Source organism: Typopeltis vanoorti, chromosome 20 (assembly GCF_054136105.1).
Source record: "Typopeltis vanoorti isolate ZY-2024b chromosome 20, IOZ_Tvanoo_1.0, whole genome shotgun sequence".
Taxonomy (NCBI): domain Eukaryota; kingdom Metazoa; phylum Arthropoda; class Arachnida; order Uropygi; family Thelyphonidae; genus Typopeltis; species Typopeltis vanoorti.
Genome location: NC_143568.1, coordinates 97,934,820 through 97,955,703, shown reverse-complemented (window position 1 = coordinate 97,955,703; position 20,884 = coordinate 97,934,820). Strand labels below are relative to the sequence as shown.

General features: G+C 33.3%; 1 protein-coding gene across 1 annotated transcript in view; it reads left to right on the top strand.

Annotated features, from left to right (window-relative positions):
* The window catches only part of LOC150095699 (proline dehydrogenase 1, mitochondrial-like), a 128,453-nt gene extending 113,394 nt beyond the window's left edge, over nucleotides 1-15,059 (top strand). The window contains exons 12-13 of the mRNA XM_090409944.1: nucleotides 4,302-4,390; nucleotides 14,381-15,059. Coding sequence (XP_090266070.1) covers nucleotides 4,302-4,390; nucleotides 14,381-14,586 — 295 coding nt within the window. The 3' untranslated portion in view covers nucleotides 14,587-15,059. The remainder of the gene's footprint in view (nucleotides 1-4,301; nucleotides 4,391-14,380) is intronic.
* The last annotated feature ends 5,825 nt before the right edge of the window (nucleotides 15,060-20,884 follow it).

Below are 20,884 nucleotides of genomic sequence, written 5' to 3'. Positions count from 1 at the left end.
AGAAAGCTGGGCCTTGTTAGCTTTAAAGCTACAGATGGTTATCGTGTTGGGAAATCTGACACGAAATTTAAGAAGGCACATAGTGAGAAGGAAAGTGCTGATACTGTGAGCACTGAACAGTGGAAATCAACTAAACTACCTGAATTGCAGCAAAAATTTAGTCCTGATGAAGTTTATGATGCTGACGAAACAGGTCTGTTTTACCATGCCATGCTAGATAGTTTGCTGATCTATAAACTTGCAGCACTGTCAGGTTCAAAAAAAAAAAAACAGTGGATTGCATTACTGTGTTTTGTTGTTGTAACACATCAGGAAGTAACAAATGGAAGCTGTTGGTTATTGGGAAAAACTCCAAGCCTCGATGCTTTGAAGGGTTAGAATGGAACAGTTTGCCAGTTCTGTATTATGCCAACAAGAATGCATGGATGATTTCTGTTATTTTTCAGGAGTGGCTAATGAGTTGGGATGCAGAATTGCAATGGAATTCCAGAAACATTCTTCTGCTTTTGGACAACTGTGTGGCTCGCCCACATAATTCAACTTGAATTTCTTCCTGCTAATGCCACGTCACTGGTTACCATTTTACAGGCAGTACAATTTGTTGCAGATAGTTGGTGAGAAATAAGCAGCAAAACAATTCAAAACTGTTTGCTCATTGTGGTTTTAAGAATTCAGACCAGGAAATGCTTGATATAACTGCAATGAATATCACTATAATGAATATGAAATCATTTTGGAATTGCAACACATCAGAAACCATGAGAGTTTTTATGCATTAATCTTCAGTATTACAATGAAAATGAAGATTGTGAGGTTGCAATTGAACAAATTGCAACAAAACACCTAAAGACACCTGAAAATGAGCAAGCAAGCGACTAACAAGGAAGCCAGGAAATTTATTGCCGAATTACGATGCTACTTTATGCGAAAGAAGACAATGAAGGCAGTGTCCTTTATCTGAATTAGATACCTGAGCTGATTTTGTTCAGTTGCAGTCTACAAAGGTACACATCAGGGTACACTTGATAAATTTCTCCAAAATAACTGTTAGAGAAAATGTGTTTCTTTGATATATATACCTATGTATAATTAACCTCTTTAGCTGACACATGTGTATGTTTATTTTTTTTAAATAAAAACTTGGTTAACAAAGGTATACCGAAAGTTTGTCTATTTGTAAACATTACTTTTTTTGTGATATTTTAGCATTTTGCATAATTGGGGCAGCAGCTTAAATTGGGACAAAGTATTCTAGTACCGATGTGTCCCAATTAACCGGAATTCAATGTGTATATTTATACATATTGATCAGTTTATTATAATATGGAAAACAACAATAAAATAAGGTATCTAGTTAACCAGAAGAACTGTTATCAATACAATGCTATATGCAGATGATCAGATTATATTACAAGACAATGAAGATGACCTTCAAAAATTAGTTTACGAATTAAAAAAAATAAGCCAATAATACCATTTCATAATCTCACAAAAGAAAGCAAAAGTCATGTTGTGTTAGATTAAAAATAGTTATAGAAAATAAAATTAAAAACAGATGACACAGTTTAATTACTTAGGCTGCATAATAACATATCTAAAAGAAAAAGATATAGATAAAAAAATAAAGAAATTTCAGAAAATCTGTATCTATATGTTCACTGGGCATCTACAGATGCCGTATGGTCACTCCAATGATCGGTGATGTGCCACACCAGGCCTCGCAATGTAGTCCTGTTGTTTGCTTTTCTGGAGGCCTCAGCTCTCTGAAGATCAGTCACGCCACGCATTTAAAAGTACATTGAATAAAAAAAACGATGAGAAACTCAACTAAAATTTTACAAAGTAATGGCCACTCCCAGTCTATTATATGGTTCAGAAACATGGACTATTAAAAAGAAAGATGAAAGTAAAATACAAACTGCAGAGATTAGACTTTTAAGAGCAATGAAAGGATGCACAAAATCGGACCATATAAGAAATGAAGACATCAGAATAGAACTAGATATTTATAATGTAAATGAAAAGATCAAAGAAATATAGAGAGAAATGGAAAGAACATCTATTTAAGATGGAAAGATATCGGCTACCAAAAGAAGTGGATGGAAACAGACCAAAGGGAAAGAGAGAGAGGAAGACCAGTGACAAGATAGAAAGACCAGTGAAGCTGGAACAGACAAATGCTTAATCCTTGAAGAGAAGAAGAAGAAAAGAATTCATTACAAGAGAAGAACAGTTATAAAGTAACTGGCAACCATACTGCTAACGTTTGAAGGCATTCTGGATGCCATGGTAATGTTAGGCACAATGTTTGGCATACACAAGATCATGCAGGCATGATCTTGTGTATGCCAAAGCATAACTGACGACTAACAATCAAATAATCAAGGTTACAGCTAAAGTTAGTAGTAAGATGGATCAGATTGAGGACAACTTCTGTTGATTCCATACTTTCCAGCTCATTGTTGTATCTAAAAAAAATTTTCTGATTTGTTCCAAATTACTAGATGAGTGACAGAATCTTCATTGTTAAGTTGAGCAGAATTAAGAATGTGATTAGATAGTGCACTGGGTCTAGTCTTGCTATATGTGATACCTCTTATACACATCTGACCAAAATAGGCATATTGCAGTTACACCAAAGATGGTAAACTCTAGGATACTTTAGGCTGTATTGTTTTGGTTTATGTGTATGTACAGAGTATGGAATGAAGTTTGAATAGAGGAGTAAAAGAAGTGCAGATTTTAAATTTTCTTGAGAATTTTAGCTAACCTTGATGAAAGAGCTGATATATGGTAGAGATATGAAACCTTGCACATCATTACCATCTTCAGTACAGTGAGCAGGTGGATTAAATAGCAGTTTATAAACAGTCGGTTTAGGATAACCATTTTTTGAAAGTTGTAAGAAGGAACTGTTGTTCTTTGGGGATCTCTTCTTCACTGATGAGCATGAGGTTTATGTAATGTTGAAATCATGTCAAGTTTTTGAGGTGGATAATGAGAATGCACATAAAGATATCTGTTGGTATATGTAGGTTTTCTGTAAATCGAGATCTTTAGTTTGTCTGACATATGAGTGACTCTGTCATCCAGGAATGGGAGAGAACTATTGACTTCTAATTCCGAGGTAAATTGCATTCTTGGGTGTTGATTGTTGAGATGGTTCAGGATTTCCTTTAAAGAATCTGATCCATGGCTCCAAATTAAGAAAATATCATCAATAACCTTTTTCATCACCTTGGCTTTAATGGGAAGGAATTGATTGCTTTTTTTCTTCAAATCTTTCTAAATATAAATTTGCTAATATAGGAGATAATGGGTTGCCCATGGCCAAGCTGAAGTTCTGTTAGTAAATAGTATGGGGGGGGTCAAACTAATAAATACCTAGAATAAAAATGATATTAAAGCAATTTATCAATTTAAAAAAGTATATAAGTGTGTAAAACAAGCATAAATTTGAGTTTAAAGAATCATATTTTTAAAAAAAAAAGATTTTGTTTTTGTTTCTCCAAACTTTTCTTTTTGGCATTTGCCCAGAGATGAGTAAAGTGATTCTCTGATGATCATAAATGACTGAATGAGTAGGGGGTGGTCATTTATTAGTTCAGAAGTTTGCAGTTGTGTTCATATTTACTGTTCATGGATTTCTATTACTACTTTAGAAAGAACTGAATTGCAAGCAGTAGGATGATGGTAAAAGATGTCTTGGGAATAGGTTGAATTGGCACTAATTTCGAAGCCACAGGATAATTACCAGAGCAATAAGAGAGTATAAAAAGGCAGTGCAAAACAAGAATTGTTGATTCTGGAGAGTAAAACTTGATGATGCAAGGAAATGACATCACTTGGTATCAGGAAACCTTTTAGTGTCTAGGTTGGATAAGTTTTTCATGTGGTTGAGGGCATTGAATATGGTGAGTTTGGAATGGTTGTAAGATATTTACTGAGCTAATTTGAGGACAAATTAGATATTAATCAAGATAATTGTGACCCCCCCCACACACACACACCAAAAAAAAAAAAAAAAAAAAAAGGAAAAAAAGAAAAGAAAATGGAATGTATTTCTTTGAGTTTAAGAAAGCTCTAGTCTGTGAAGTGTTTCTCAGTATCACAAATAGTCTGGATTGTTGTGATTTTGGAAGTAGTGTGAAAAAATTGTTGGGAAGGTCCTGTACTAGTTGAAGTAATTTATATATTGAATGTTAATATCAGTCTATATATAAATGAAAATGTTCTATAAATTATTAAGGTTATTAAGAGATAATATTATTGAGTTATTAAATGATATTGTTTCCTTTCAGAATGGAAGAGTTAGGTCTGAAACCAGAACACAGGGTAGTATGTTTTGGACAGTTACTAGGGATGTGTGATCAAGTCAGTTTTATCCTAGGTATAGATACAAAGCCTGATTAAATTTATTTTATAGTATTAATTAAACATTTGCAAACTTTTCCTAACCCTAATTAACCTGCTAAGGTTAATTAGAGTTCAGAAAATTAGGGTAAATTATCTCATTGTATGAAAAAAAGATGACAAATTTTTTGTAATTCTTGAAATACTAGAAACATCTTATGTATTTTATAATGAGATGGCGAGAAATTTTTAATTGCTGTTGGTCAAAAAAAACAAACCATTTATGGTTTGCTTTTTTTGTCTTTATTCTTTACTTTTGTATGCTTAGTTACATGGTATAAGGGGGACCGGAAAGTAATCAATTATTTTTAATAGGTCATTTTTAGCCAATTGTTTTTTTCTTAAATAACACATAAATTATTAAATTTGATTTTTATTTAAATATTAGCATTACTTTTCTATTTAAAAAATCTGTTTTTTTTTTTTTAAATTTTAGATTATTTTTTTTAATATGGCGGACTTTAAAGTTGAAGAGCACCATTTACGTCATTGTATGTTGTTTTTGTTTCACCAAGGAAAGAATGCTACCGAGGCTACGAAAATCATTTGCTCAACTTATGGAGACGTATTGAAGGTTAATAAATGTCAGCGATGGTTTAGGATATTTGCAGAAAAAAATTTTGATCTCTCTGATCGTCCTCAATCTGGAAGACCTCTTACTCTAGATGACGATGCTCTTAAGACTCTTGTTGAATCAGATCCAAAACAAACCATACAAGAATTAGCAGAGAAACTTAATTCATCATGGTCAACTGTCCAAGAGCACTTACATAAGAGTGGCAAGGTTCTTAAACAGGGTGTATGGGTACCGCATGAACTGTCAGAAAACAATAAAGCACAGAGACGGGCGATTTGCAATTCATTGTTGACCAGACAACAAAATGACCCCTTTTTGGAACGAGTCATAACTGGTGACGAAAAATGGGTGCTGTATACGAATAATAAATGCAAAAAACAGTGGCTTTCTCCAAATCAAACTCTAATTCCAACACCTAAAGATGGACTTCATCCACAAAAGGTTCTGTTGTGCGTTTGGTGGGATATTCATGGAATTATTCATTACGAACTCATGGAACAAGGTAAGACTATCACAGCAGCCATCTACTGTGAACAATTAGAGCGACTACATCAAGCATTGTTAATCAAACGTCCTGCACTTGTCAATCGAAAAGGGGTAATTTTGCAGAAAGATAATGCAAAACCATATTCTGCAAGAATGACTCAAGAAAAAATTATGCAGCTAGAATGGGAACTTCTACCACATCCTCCATATTCGCCGGATATTGCCCCTAGTGACTATCACTTGTTCAGGTCCTTAGAACACAGCATAAGAAATAAAACCTTCCGTTGCAAGATGATGTCCAAAGGAGATTGATATCATTTTTTGCCTCCAAAGAAAAAACGTTTTTCAAAAAAAGAATTCTGAACTTAGTAGATCGTTGGAATAAGGTTATAATTAACAATGCCGATTATAGAATTGAATTATGTTAATTTGTTCTTTAATAAAATTTATATTAAAAATGTAGTTAAAAAAAATTGATTACTTTCTGATCCCCCTTGTATTAAGGAAATGTAACATTACTGACTAACAATATTATGTCTCAAAACAACATTTTTTTTTATAATTCTCTAAATACTGGGCTTATTCTCAAAAGAAGAATGAGATGATTTTTACAGGTTACTAAGTGATTATTAATTATCAGCAAAATAATAAAATTTGCTGATTTAATTTAAGCTAATGATATAAGAAGTTTGTACAACTCTTTTCTGAAAGATCATTATACAGATTTATCACTGATTTTGACAAGATCATTCTACTGAATATTATTATTATTATTATTATTATTATTACTGACACTTCCAGGGAGTTTAAAGGCTCATTGGGGGAGAGGGCACTCTACTTCGCTAAATACATCTCCACTATTACTTAACTCTCCTACTATGACACTACTACCATCGATGCCATCTACCGCTCATCAACAACGCCAGTATTTTTTGTCTGTACACGGGATGAAAAACTTGAGTTTCCAGGAGTCAAAAATACTGCTATCCTCGTATGAGATCGACTAACTTACCTTCAGTTGAAAAAAGCTCATATAAGGATTCGCCTCGTCACAATGAGAATCAAACCCAGGTCTTTTCCAATCGAAGGGTGCAATGTTCCATTGTTCTTCCAATGGAGGCAAAAGAAGACTGGGATGAATTTTAGTGTTACTAAATGATTGCTAATTAGTTAGCAAAATAATAAAATTTGCTGACTTAAGTTAACTGTATAGAAGTATGTATAACTCTTCTGAAAGATCATTACACAGATTTATCACTGATTTTTTGTTAATACCTTTTTACTGCCATCTACCACCCATCATCACCAACAACAGTATTTTTATCTATTTGCCTACTTTTGAATATTTTTTACTACCTGATTAGCATATTGGTAAATAAAGGTAACCGTCTTTCTCCCTTAAGGAAATCAGATCTTATCACAAATTCTAAATCACCTTAGGAAAATTGCATGTGCCTCTGATTCAATTCATACATAATTTTTCTGTAGCACTGCTGAGAAAATAATATAGACGTATACTCTGTGATATTGTTCTTTTTTTTTTTTTCTGAGTTAATAAACATATCAGTATTATACTTAATGATTTCCTAATTATTAATTAGTGTTTAAGTTGCATTTAACAGCATTTGGATGCTGAGTGAAGGGGCTTTTGCAGAATGCAATTAAGTAGTTTTTTTTTTTTTCATCTTAAATAAATTACCATATATATTTACATTAAAAAAAAATTTTTTTTTTCTCTAACTGCTTCCATAACTTTGCTGAATATAGAAAAAAAATTTTTTTTTTTCTATATTCAGCAAAATATGCAAATATTTATGAAACCATCATCATCATCATCATCAAATTCCTGCCATGTACCTTCAAGGGGTGTACAGGATATGATAGTACTACATGAAAAAATTACATCATTAATAACTTCCTATCTACAATTTTCCTCCAAATCAGTCTGTTACTTGTCAAGACTCCAACATTATCAGATCTTATATTTCTATCGTCTAAGGCACTTTGTACCGTATCAATCCACCTATATCTTGGTCTTCCTCTGGGTCGTTTTCCTGCCAACCTGGCAGAGAACACTTGTTTTGCTAATCTTTCCTCTCCCATTCTATTTAAGTGACCATACCATCTGAGATTAGCTCTGCTAACGCATTCCTGGATGCTGACAATGTCAAGTTCTTTCCTAATATCCTCATTTTTAATATGATATTGCCATTGATGCCATCTGTTCACGCCTCTAATCTTTCTCAGGACTCTCATATCTGCGGTCTCTAGTCTTTGGTCAAGTGTTTTACTTCTGAAACAGCTCTCAGATCCATAAGTTAAAATTGGTTTGAACACAGTCTTGTATACAGCTAATTTAGTGTTCCGACTAATTTCTTTCTTATTCCATATGAATTTATTCAATTGACTTCCCACGATACCAGCTTTGCTGATTCTGTTGTCTATTTCTATATTTAGTTTACCATCTTCAGTAAAAATTGTGCCTAAGTAGCTGAAATGTTTTACTTGTTCCACAGGTTCTCCATTCACAACACAGTTGACATTTTCAATGATTCTGCCTATTTTCATTGTCTTTGTCTTTTTATTGCTGACCTTCATACCATATCTATTACAACAGCTATTCAATTTAGTCAGAGAATCTTGCAGACTTGTAGCGGATTTATTTAGAAGTATAACATCATCTGCATAAAGCAAAGAGCTGACATTAACAACTCCAATTTTGATATCAGGTTTAATACCACATTCCTTCATAATGTGATCCATATAGATAATGAATAACAGAGGGGATAATGTACATCCTTGTCTCACACCAGATTTAACATTAAACCATCTTCCTGTACTTCATTTCTAACTGCTGACTCACAACTCAAATAAAGACTAAGTATTGCTTGATATAATGCCCCATTGACACCATATAACTGCAGCGTATTGAATAGCTTCTCTCTTGGCACCTTGTCATATGCCTTTTCCAAATCGACAAAACTTAAATACAGATCTTTGTTATATTCCCATGCTTTCTCGACTATTTGGCGTAAAGTGAAGATCTGATCCTGACAGCCTCTATTTGGCCTGAATCCAGCTTGTTCTTCACCAAGCTTTTCTTCCACAATTCTTCTCAACCGTTTCTCAAGTATACTTGCATAGATCTTGCCAGGAACACTCAGTAGGGAAATACCTCTGTAATTCTCACATTCAGTTTTATTTCCCTTTTTATATATGGGTACTATGAGAGCTCTACTCCAATCATCGGGAATTCGTCCCTCTGTCCAGGCTTTCTGAACTATGCAGTGCAGCCACTGTAAGACTCTTATACCACCATACTTCAGCATTTCTGGTCGAATATCATCTATTCCTGCTGCCTTTCCACATTTCAAGCCTTTGATGGCTTTTCCTACTTCAAGTATGGATATGTATTCCTGACTGCATGCCTGGTCAGTGTTTTTTATCACTGTGCTGTCATCACTGCTTGTTTCATTTAGCAGTTTTTCAAAGTAATTACTCCATACTTCAAGGATATCTTTTTCTCCTGTTTTCATTTCACCTTTATCATCTCTAATTCCTTTTACAGCACTCTTTCCTCCATTCCTAAGCTTCTTCAACAACCTCCAGAATATTTTGCCACCTTCTTGATATTTATTTTCTATATTCTTGCCAAAGTCCTCCCATGACTTTTGTTTAGCTAGTTTTACACACTGTTTAGCTTTCTTACATTTGTCTCTGTATTCTGTAAGAGTAAAAGCTGACTTATTTGCCAGGAACTTTTGATATGCTTTCTTCTTTTCCTTCACTGCCTCTTTAACTTCCTGTGTCCACCAGGGAGTTCTGATTTTTTTATCTTTGCACACAACCTCACCACATGCCTCTCTGGCAGAATCAATCAATGTTTCCTTCAGAGTTTGCCACTGAATCTCCAAGGTTTGATTCCTGTTCTCAAACTCTTTCATTTTCTTTTCAATAATATTTCTGTATTTTAGTCTACAGTTTACATCTGAGAGCTGCTCAACTTTTATTCGCTTTAAAACTTTCTTACATGTTATTCTTTTCAATATGAAATTCAATTTTATCCTGCTCAAGACTAAATAGTGATCACTTCCCATTTCAAATCCTCTGTACACTCTGGTGTCCTGCACCAGGGAGAAAACATCACTATCAACAATAACATAGTCAATGAGACTTTTCTTATTCCTAGCCTCTTCTCTCCATGTGAATTTGTGCACATTTTTATGTTGGAACATGGTGTTAGTAATAACCAGTCCATGTCCTGAGCAGAAATCCAACAGATATTTGCCATTATTATTAGCTTTGCTCTTTTCTCCAAATTTTCCCAAAATATTTTTGTATGTCTCACAATCATTTCCTACTCTACTATTTAGATCCCCAACAAGGACCAACTTTTCCTTTTTCATTGTGTCAGTTGCTTTTTCTAAAGCCTCAAAAAATTCCTCCACTTCTACCTTAGTAGAACCTTCTGTGGGACCATAGGCACAAATAAGTCTCATTGTCCAGTTCCCCATTCTCATATTTGCCCACATTACTCTACTTGAGACTGACTGCCATTCAAGAAGGTTAGCCTCGTATTTTGTGTTGAATACTATGGCTACTCCTTCTTTTCCTTGATTGTTATTGCCTGAATATAACATTTTGTATTTATTGCTCAGAAAGAGCTCACCAGTTTTGGTCTTTTTTGTTTCAGTCACCCCTATTATGTCGATCTGGTACTTATCTAATTCCTCAGCTAGCTCCATTTCTTTGCCATTCAGGCTTCTTACGTTGATAGTACCGATCTTTAACTCTGGTGATGTTGAGTTGGGGTTTGTTTTCAGATTTGTTCCAGTAGCTGACTTTTCGCTGTTCGCCCTGGTTCCCTGGCGAAAACAAAGGGGGCCTTGTTTAACCGGGCGACGCCCCAGCCGGCATGAAATTTTGTCATGCTGTACCATCATTTTTTATTTTGGTTTAACCAATAAGAATACAATTTGGTCGGCTAAATCCCAAATTGCCAGCCCATCCTCGTTCGTTCAGTATCAAAGTAGATACCCAACAGGGTGCACCACGAGAAGGTGAGGATTGGACATTAGGTCAGAAGCCCTGGTCGGTTCTCCGCATTCCTTTAAAGGCTATGTGGAGGTCTCCTCTCAGTTATACAGCTTTGACCCTTAAGCACCCCTTTATGAAACCAAAATTTTGCATATTCAGCAAAATATGCAAAACATGCAGAATATTTATGAAACCTAAATATTCTGCATGTTGGGATTGTGTCTACAAATTCTGGGTAGGAAAGAAACATGGCTAGCAAATTGAAGTGAATGGTGTTTATTATATGCTAATATTAACCTGATTTCTCGAAATAGTCAGCCCTTACTATAGCAATGTTGCATAGGGATCAAAGCAATACTTCCTTGTAGTCGAAGATTTCCTACTGTGAATTTCTTTTAGAATAACGTTGTTTGAAATTTTAGGTAGAAATTTTATTGTATGAAATTTTAGGTGATACATTATAACAAGTTCACTGTAATGGTGTTTGCTGTGATAAAAGTTGTATATAATTAAGCCATTTGATCATTCCATACATTAACTTTAAAAAAAAAATTCATTTAAATTCCTACTAATTTATATCAACAGATATAAATAGATTTCTTTAATAACATCATTATCTTAGAATTATGTATGTATGTTACCTTAGTGGATATACAGAAGATTTTGATTGTACTACCAGAAAGGTTTACACCATTACTAACTTCCTATCATAGTTTCCTCCAAATCAATCTGTTATCTGTTAGTACTCCAATATTGTCAGATCTATTTCTTTTCTAAGAAACTTCTTAATATGTCAATTCACAATCTTGGTCTTAACCAATGTGTCTCTTTCCTACCATCTTGGCAAAATACATTTCTTTTACTAATCTTTTCTCTGATATTCTGTTTAAGTGACCATACAACGTGATTTTCATAGGAAGAGTTTAAAAAATACTTAAATGATGAAATATCATAATGCATACCTGGAGTTCAAACAATACATACAGTAGGAGTAAAATGGATATATAATCTTATTAAACAAGAGATTTATGTGGAAGGAATACCATGTGCATAAGAGTGATATCAATTATGGAAATTATAAGAAGCGGGCCAGAAGAGTTATAACTGCTATAAGGAAAGCTAAACTTGAGTATGAAAAGAAACTGGCTCTGCAAGCTAAAGACAACCCAGAAGAATTCTATCATTATGCTGCAAGTAAAATAAAGAATGAAAATGAAAGAAGCAGGTGACAGATGCAGAAGAGATTGCTCAGCTAATGAACCTATTTTGCTAAAAGCTAATCAACCAGGTATATGCAACATTGAGCTCACTGTTACCATTTTTCCAGATGAAGAATCTCAGATATATGAAAAGCAGATACTAGAGCTGTTGCACGAAATGAATAAGAATTTGTTAGTGGGGGACTGATGGAATATCAGCACGGAATGCTAAGAGTGTTCACATGAACTGACTATTCCATTGACCAGGCTGTATAATTCGAGTCTTGGAACAGGGAAGATTCCATGCTGGGATTTCCATGTTCTTTTCGCTTTGTGAGTGGAAAGAATATGGAAATCCCATTGTACAAGGGTAGTTCAAAGACTGGTGTCTATCCAACTGTCAACCTATCAGTATATCTGGAGTGGTAATAAAGATTTTCGAAAAGTTAATTACACCTGAGAATTTAAACTTTGCTATGTACAGCATGAGTTTACTAAGGGAAGGTCATATTTGAGCAACTTGCTCCCATTCTATAATAATGTTACCGTTGTATTAGACAGGAAATGGATAATATTATTATTATGTGACACCTCCAGGGAGTCCAAAGACTCATCGAGGGAGGGCACCTACTCCACAACTCTCCTGTTTTGAATACTCCTTACGTTTGTGTACAAACATAACAATCGCTGTGTCTTAGAGGTCGTTCTACCAGTATTAACATTTTCTATTCTAGTTGCTATACCACACCTCTATCTCTCTCTCTGGTCTGACCACTCCCATTTCCCTGATCCTGACTCTTGATTTCCATTCCTACCTGTCTCATCCTCACCTTTTATGCATTCCATCACCTTGTGCTGCTGCAATCACATCTTCAACTTCATATTCATCTTCTTCCTGTCATACAATCCATTTAGTTGTGCTATCCTGTTTCACAAGTGGATTCTGATCATTCACTACATTAACTTCTTGATTCTGTGCCTTCTCAGAAAACAATAGCCTTTCTAAATGTCCAACACCAAGCCCATTCAAATGCAATCCATCAACTTTAAACCATTCCAACTTTTCTTCAAATTCACTCCATAGATTTACGAACTGAATTCCCTTTGCCTCATACAACTCGGCCATCTTACTATTCATTATTTATGTTCTCCTTCTCAGTTCATTATTGTCATATCTGGGCAACATGCTAATGACTTTTCCAACAACACTATTATCCTTTACCTGCTGCTACAAATTCCTCGAGTCTCTATCGACATTATTTTTTCCCCAACTAAGTCATTTGTGCCTGTGACTAATACTAATTTTGATGCCCCTCCTTCCTTTTCTGCAACACATCAGTTATTTGCTTCATTGTTTCACCAGAAAAGCATGTTTTGTGCACTTTATTAATCATCACACCTCTAATGATCAAGTCCCCATACAATGATATACCACTATCCTTTGACTCTTTCTTCATAATACTAACTTCCTCCTCATTCTCATTGGCCAATCTCTTCTTTAGATGTTCAGTATTCTCTTTCAGATGTTTCATTTCACTTTTCATTTTCACTAACTCTTGACTGAACTCTACTACAAGTCCTGACTCCCATTTCTAATCTCTCTAATCTATCAAGACACTTTTCACATATGTTAATGCTTTCCTTTGTTTTGTTTTTATTAAAAGACCACGTAAGATCACAGTAATAACTTTTAATTAATAAATGTACCTTTATTAATTAAAAGTTATTACTGTGGTCTTACGTGTTCTTTTAATAATTTGTTTTGTTTACCCAAACAGTCCAGAAATCTTTCACATTTTTTGGTGCATACATCCACTGTGAAAAATCCAAGGCAGAACTTGATCTTAGTTTCGAAACTTTCCACGTCACCAATATGTGCTTCTTTAGGGATGCCATTTTTAGAGGCAGAAGCAGTAAGAACACAAATTGAAAAATGCAATATAAACAACAAAAAATTCAAACAACATTACTGAAGGACATTGTATCCAGGCTGAAAAAAATGCAGTACAGTTTGCAATAAAAAGCTGTTATATTCGCACACTAATTAAAAAACACTTTTTTAGCAGAGCTCAAACCTACAGCTACATTTATTCGTGACACTAGTGCTAATCCAATAATTAATAATAATAAAAAAATTAAAATAATTAAAATTTAAATATTAATTTTGATTGTAGTTTTTATTTTATTTTTAATTTTAATAATGTTAAATATTAAAAGATTGAAATATTAAAATAATATTAAAATTGTTGAATATTAATATTAAAATTTTATTTCATCTATAAATTCCAATCTAACGGTGTCCCTTTACTAATTTACCACTACTTCAGGTCTTTTGCTAATGATATAAGTTTGGAGAACTTATACATAGTGCTGCTGAAATATACTAGAAATGGCATCACAAAGCTTGTAGTGGAGATCATTCAGAGTAATCTTATCAAAAGCATTGTGACAAGTAGGTTGTGACATTGCTTTTTATAAGATTGCTCTGTTAATAATTTATATACATTCTTCATTAATGTGCATGAATTAAAAAAATAATAATAATAATAAAAAAAATAAAATAAATAACTAAGTTACTAAATAAGATTTGGTGAAATGCTGTTAATTAACTGAATGTCAATTCTTTGTCATTATTAGGCACCTAATTTAGTGATTCTGTTATTTTTAGGTCAGTCTGGTTATTCTGTATATAAATATGTTCCTTATGGACCTGTTGAAGAGGTCATCCCTTATCTTTCAAGAAGAGCATTGGAAAATCATGGTCTTTTAAAGAAGGTAGATAGAGAATGTGCTTTATTAAGCAAAGAACTGAAGCGACGAATCGTAACAGGACAAATCTTCCACACACCAAAGGGAAACTATAAACCAGTGTGACATTTAATACAGTAGCCAGTTATGTACATATGTACTTAGATATATGTGGAAATTTTGAGTATAGACCTATGGGTTAGTAAATTTATTTGCTCAGCTTTGCTTACTGATTTGGAAGGTTGGATCAACTTTTATTTTAGAAGAAACTGTAGTAATGCTGATTTTAATGATTTGTGTTTCTGTAAATAGATTGCTGCTTGTTTTATTTAATATATATATATAAATCTATATTTTTAAAAAAAGTTGTGAACTGTTAGTGTTCTTTAGCATTGAAAGTTTGATCAGGGATATTATTGCTTTGGGGTATGGCCCAAGATTAGAAAAGTGTGAGGACAATGATGTTTTTTTATCAACACTATCTCAGATAGGGTAACCAATTATGTGAAAATTCTTAGTAGTCAGTTATACAGATATCTACGTTTTTACTGAATATTATGCAGAGAAAATCTCATTTTGTTAAAAAAATGTAAAAAACATGATAGTATGTACATTACTTAGTACTGTTTTATCTCATTTCCTGTACAACTGTAAATTAAGAACTTGAATGTAGTTAAATAAAAATGTAGAAATTGATGAACCTAAGTTACTGTTAATAATACCAAATTTTAAAAAATTATACATTAATGAAAATAGTTAAAACATTCATATAATACTGCCATCGTTTTTTAAAATACTTTATCACCAGGTAAGAAAATAGCTAGTAAGTAAGGGACATAATGAGAGTTTTAAATTTAACTGAATTTAGAAATCCCCATAGAACAGATAAGTTTTTTGCAAAGGATTATATTGATTTTGAAATATAGTGTATTTGGAATTAGCACATGTATTTTTTAATTATATTAAAAAATAATTAAAAGTACTGTTATAAATTTGTTGGAAAGTAAATATTTGTCATTAGTAAATAGTTTTTGGTTAAAATATAAGCCTTTACCCTTACGTTAAAACATTACCCTTTTTTTGCTGATATATTTTGGAATGAACTAAACTTAATTTATTTTTTAACTTATTGTTTTAAGTTATAATTCCCAGAAGGAATGGGAATTTATTGTATTTAAATATATATGATGTCTGGATTATATTTTGTAGATATTCAGAGAATGTATATTCAGTCACTGGCATGTTTTTAATGCTTTTGTTTTTCATGAAGATTATGCTTTTTTTTTTTTTTTTTGCAAGAACTGTGTTCATGGTTGGTACAAGAGTAGTGAAGATATGTGTTCTTAAAAATGGGGGGGGGGGATAAAATTGCTCAAAGGCGTCAGTAGCATTAAAGTAGTTTCATACAAGCTAGGCATCTTAATACTATGAATATTTGAAGCAGTAAGCGAGGCTAAAAATTCCGTTCCATAACCTGGGAGAAGGACCTCCCATGATAAGTCTTTTGACTCCATGGAGGCCTGAATAATAATGATAATAATTTGACTATCAAGCTTAAATTAACAACAAAAAAAAAAGCATAACCATAATAAATTTTAAATATTCTATGCTGATGATCACAAGTCAAAAATTATTTTAAATGGAGAAAATAAGCTTAATATATAATTTTATACATCATCTGTATCTGTTTATAAGGAATATCAGCATAATTTTTTGTATTATACAATGTAATTCATACATGTGATTATACATTATCTGAATGCTTAGGTGAATATGGTCATTGAAATAATGACTACATTCTCCTGATTTTATGATTTAAAAAAAAAAAAGATTATGGGAAGAAGAGATTCCCCCCCCCCCCTAAGTGGCTATGGTTGAAAAGGCAAATAGAAATGTATGTTTTTGGAGGAAGAAAATGACTGAGGATATCACATACGCTTTTAACCATTTGTATTTTTGTAATATTCATTCATTTGGATTTGTTTATGAATGATATTTAGCTGCATGCTCTAATTTTATTATTGTTGTTACTAGTCATATTTATTGATCTCTCAGGTATTATATAATGTTTGTGATAAATGGCTGAGTAGGTAGCCAATATTACTTAAGTCAACATTCCATTTACCAGATTGTATTTTTGTTGTATATTTTTATATTTTAATTTGAGTAGCACTTAAGAACATCTTTAAAAATGTATTGATGTTCAGCTTTTGATATAACTGTAGGTATCTTATATCATGAAAAATTTGATGCAATGAATTTAATTACTATAGTGAAGTTTTATAGATATTGCTTATTATGTAATTTCCTTTCAAAGTCTTTCAAGGCACTTTTTACCCCCCCCCCCCACTCAGAGTTTTAGAATTTTATAACTTATTATTAGAGACCTCCAGGCAATCATTGAGGTAGGCCATGCATCTCCCACCAGCTGTCATGCCTTCTCTTAAACTCACTCACACACTAGATGTATTCACAACTTTAACAAGCAAGCTATTATATTCACTGCTCTGTGAGAAAAAATTCTATTTATCACCACTTAAGTGCACATAAATTAAACTTTCACAGATGCCTCTTGTCCTCTCTCCACCTTCCTTCCATATAATAAAAAAAATTTGATCACCCAGTATCTCATAATAACCCTTTCAGAAGTTTAGAGGTCCCTATTATAAATTAAAGATACCAAGAAATTTTATACTTGGTTTAATTCTTTATCCGAGTATAAGCAAATAAAGTTTGCACCTGAAGTATTTTCAGGACTGGGACAACTCATATATAGAAGTTAATGACTTCATATCACTTGCTTTAGTATCCCATAGTGCAAAGCACATATCCTTATAGACATGTATAATGCTATGCATATAAGGATATGTGCTTTGCATTGTGGGATACTAAGGCAAGTGATGTGAAGTCATTAGCTTCTATATACGAGTTGCCCTAGTCCTGAAAATACTTCAGGCACCAACTTTGTTTGTTTACCCTTGGATAAAGGATTAAACAAAGTATATAATTTCTTGGTATTTCTAATTTATAGTATCACCAAGTGGAAAAACTTCCAACAAAGGTCCCTATTATATCATTCCTCCTCCTGCTTACTGTTGTCTGCAGTCCACATACACTCAGTCTGTTCTCATACTCTGCGTTCCCTGATCTTCTTTACACTCTCTCTACAGTTTTTTTTTCTTTTTTTTTCATTCCTTTGGAACCCAGGAAACCAAATTTACATAGTCCAGGTAGAGTTGTAAAATCATGCTTACACATCCGTGTTCACTTCAGCATTGAAATTTTCCTTGTAATATTTGCAATCTTTGCTGTGCAACTTTTGAATTTTAACTTCTTAACCATAACTGTTAAGATCCTTGGCCTCATTTCCCTAAAGCACAATCCCATCAGTAACATGCCATTGGAAATTTCATCACATCAAAGTGCATAATGCTTTACGCATTTGTCCACATTGCTGCATATCAGTAGTATACCTGACTGCCTTGTCTTTGCATCATCAGCAAACAATTGAACATCTCCAGTCAGGTCCTTCCTGATATCATTAATGTATAGATTGAACAACAATGGGCAAATTTGTCAACCCCCCCCATATACAAATCTTTGATACAAGTCAGTCGTTTCTATTCCAATCCTGTATATCTGAATTATGCAACAGCCTTTCATCTGATATCCTGTCAAATGTCTTAGCAAAGCCCAATGGTATCATAGTGTATCATTCCATTTATCCAACTCAGCCATAATATTATTATAAAATATGAGTAAATTATTTAGACATGTAATTCCTATTGTAAACACATGCAGTTCCTTGCAAAGTATATGGAGATCAAGACTGCAACATTAGGCACTAATATCAAGTATTTTGATCTGGATATAACAGATCATCTTCAATGAAGATGATCTGTTATATTCAAATCTGTTATTGTGCCTTTAAAGTAAATTCAATTTCAAATGATATCGGCTGTATGATAATGAAATACGCTATCGTAAATTGCAAGATGTGATTTTTTAAAAAAAATCTACTGCCTGTAACTAATAAGACTATTAAATTTCAAATAGAGAAAGCTCATCCTTATGGTTTTGTTTGGGCGGGGGGGGGGGTTCTATAATGCTTCATTACTCTTTGAACAAGTGGTGCTCAAATTTAAATTGGCAGTATGTATTAGATAAGTTCTACAAACTGTGCTAGTCTAGACTTCTCAGGTTTATTATAAATGATATGAAATTTGCTTTTCTGTAGTCTTTTCTCAGTAGAATATCTTTGTCCAAGCTGTTTTGGAACAGAATATTTAGTCTAAACTTCATCTACTGCTACTATACCATTGCTGCTTCAAATTTAAGCATTTATTCAAAGCAAGTGCTGAAGCACTACTATATTGCCCAAAACTGTAATGACTGTCTTGATCTGAAATTTGGAGAGTCTTGTTCTTATTAGTTTCAAGAAGCAGTAGATTTTTTTTAAATTATATCTAACAATTTATTGTACTATGTTGTTACACTAGCACACAGCTCATTGTTTAAAGAGAGCCTGTTTGCATTCAGTAAAGTTCTTCAATGTACATTGATTGACAATAATGAATTCCAAATGATATAGCAGTGCTTCAGAACTCACTTGAAATAACTTCTACTTTGTTTGAATTGTCTTTTCTTTGTACAAAACTTTATATTCAAACTGAAATACTTGATATAAGAAAATGTTATTAACTTCTTGTCTGTGTTTAAGTATTTGAGTTCTTACTAGCTTTTCTAAAATCTTCACCACCACTTCAGAGTTACTGATAGGTTAGGATTTAGAATCAGTTTTTGCACCACTCTTATACAATGGTAGTATCGTAGTCCCATTCCTGTGGAATGTTTTTTTTGCACTAAGACTCAAATTAGACAACCAGGTCAAAGGTCTTACTAGTTCAACTGAACATTTCTTTAGCATATGTGAGTATATCTTGTCTGTCCCTGTTGCGAAATTTTTTGTCCAGGCTAACAGCTTTAGAATCTGTTTCTGACACAAAGGCTTTTCTACATTCAGATTGCCTTTAATATGTTACTGCAATTGAAATTGTCAACCCCCCCTACATATACCAATCTTTGATATTACAAGTCATTAGTATCATACATGTGTTGCTGCACACACAATTTCTTTTCATAATCTGACTTAGCTTTCCATTAATACTCATAACTTTTCTAGCCTGAACTTGACATATTTCATAACTCCTCTCATCCTTATTCTCATGATATCCCTCCACACTGTCTTCTTATGGATATCTTGTTAATAAAGTTGTGCATCCATTTCACCACAACCCTATTTGTTTTTTTTTTAACTCTTAGGGACACATTCAAATACTGCATGTTTTAAGCATCAAATCAAAGTTTTCCATTCACTGCTGATGTCCTTCTCATTCAGTAACTGATACCACGAGACTAATCATATTTTCCTCCTGAGTTTTTCAGATTTGAAATTCAGCATGTATCCTTTCCTAATTGGAACATCCATATACTTAGCTACTTCCCAGGTTGGTATATATGATCACTGCTACCAACATCTTTAACTGAGACTACTTCTATTGCTAAAATCAAGTCTAAGTTCAATCTTGAGTTTCTTCTTTTATATGCTGCTTGAGAAAGTTACCTCACAACAGTTCAGTAAATTCTCTTTCTTTCTTATTGATCCATCCAGGTAAATTTGGAAATGCATTTCATTATTCTCAGAAATTGAACCACAGGGTTTATAACATCCCACTGTTTAATTTGATGAAGTGATAACTATGTGAAATCCATAAAATAAGACCACATATCTAGTGCTCTTGTGACTAAGAGAAAGATACCACTCATACATGTAGTTGTTTTAGAATTTTCAAGTATTCAATCATTCATACTGATGATGATGATTTAAGAAACTTAAATGCAACTATTTATATCTAATTTTTTGCCTTTAAACTTCTTTCCTGTGAAGATATGTTCTTATTCCACTTTATGTTTCATCATATTAATCTCCATTTTGCTCTGGTCAGCCTCAAACTTACTGATCTATGGAAGATTATTACCTGTTACTGCTTTCATGAGGTTTTACCCTAACTGGACCCATCTAATATTACTAGTAGCCCCCACCCACTACACACACACACACACACACACACACACACAAACACACACTCTTCTTATTTCACCCTTTACACTCAATTCCAGTTACCTATATCTGACTCTAAGAGCCAGGTTTTACTAATGCCAATAATCTTAGGCCACAATGTGTTCACCAAGGCAACAAACTCAAACTCAACCCCTTCTGTTTCTGAATTCCATTCATCATATCGTTAATTTTAATGAAATATTATTATTACGGGTATCTCCATGGAGTCAGTAGACTCATCGCGGGAGACCCAAACTATCAAAACAATATTCTGTTCTTGAATTCATTTACAGACGAACTCGC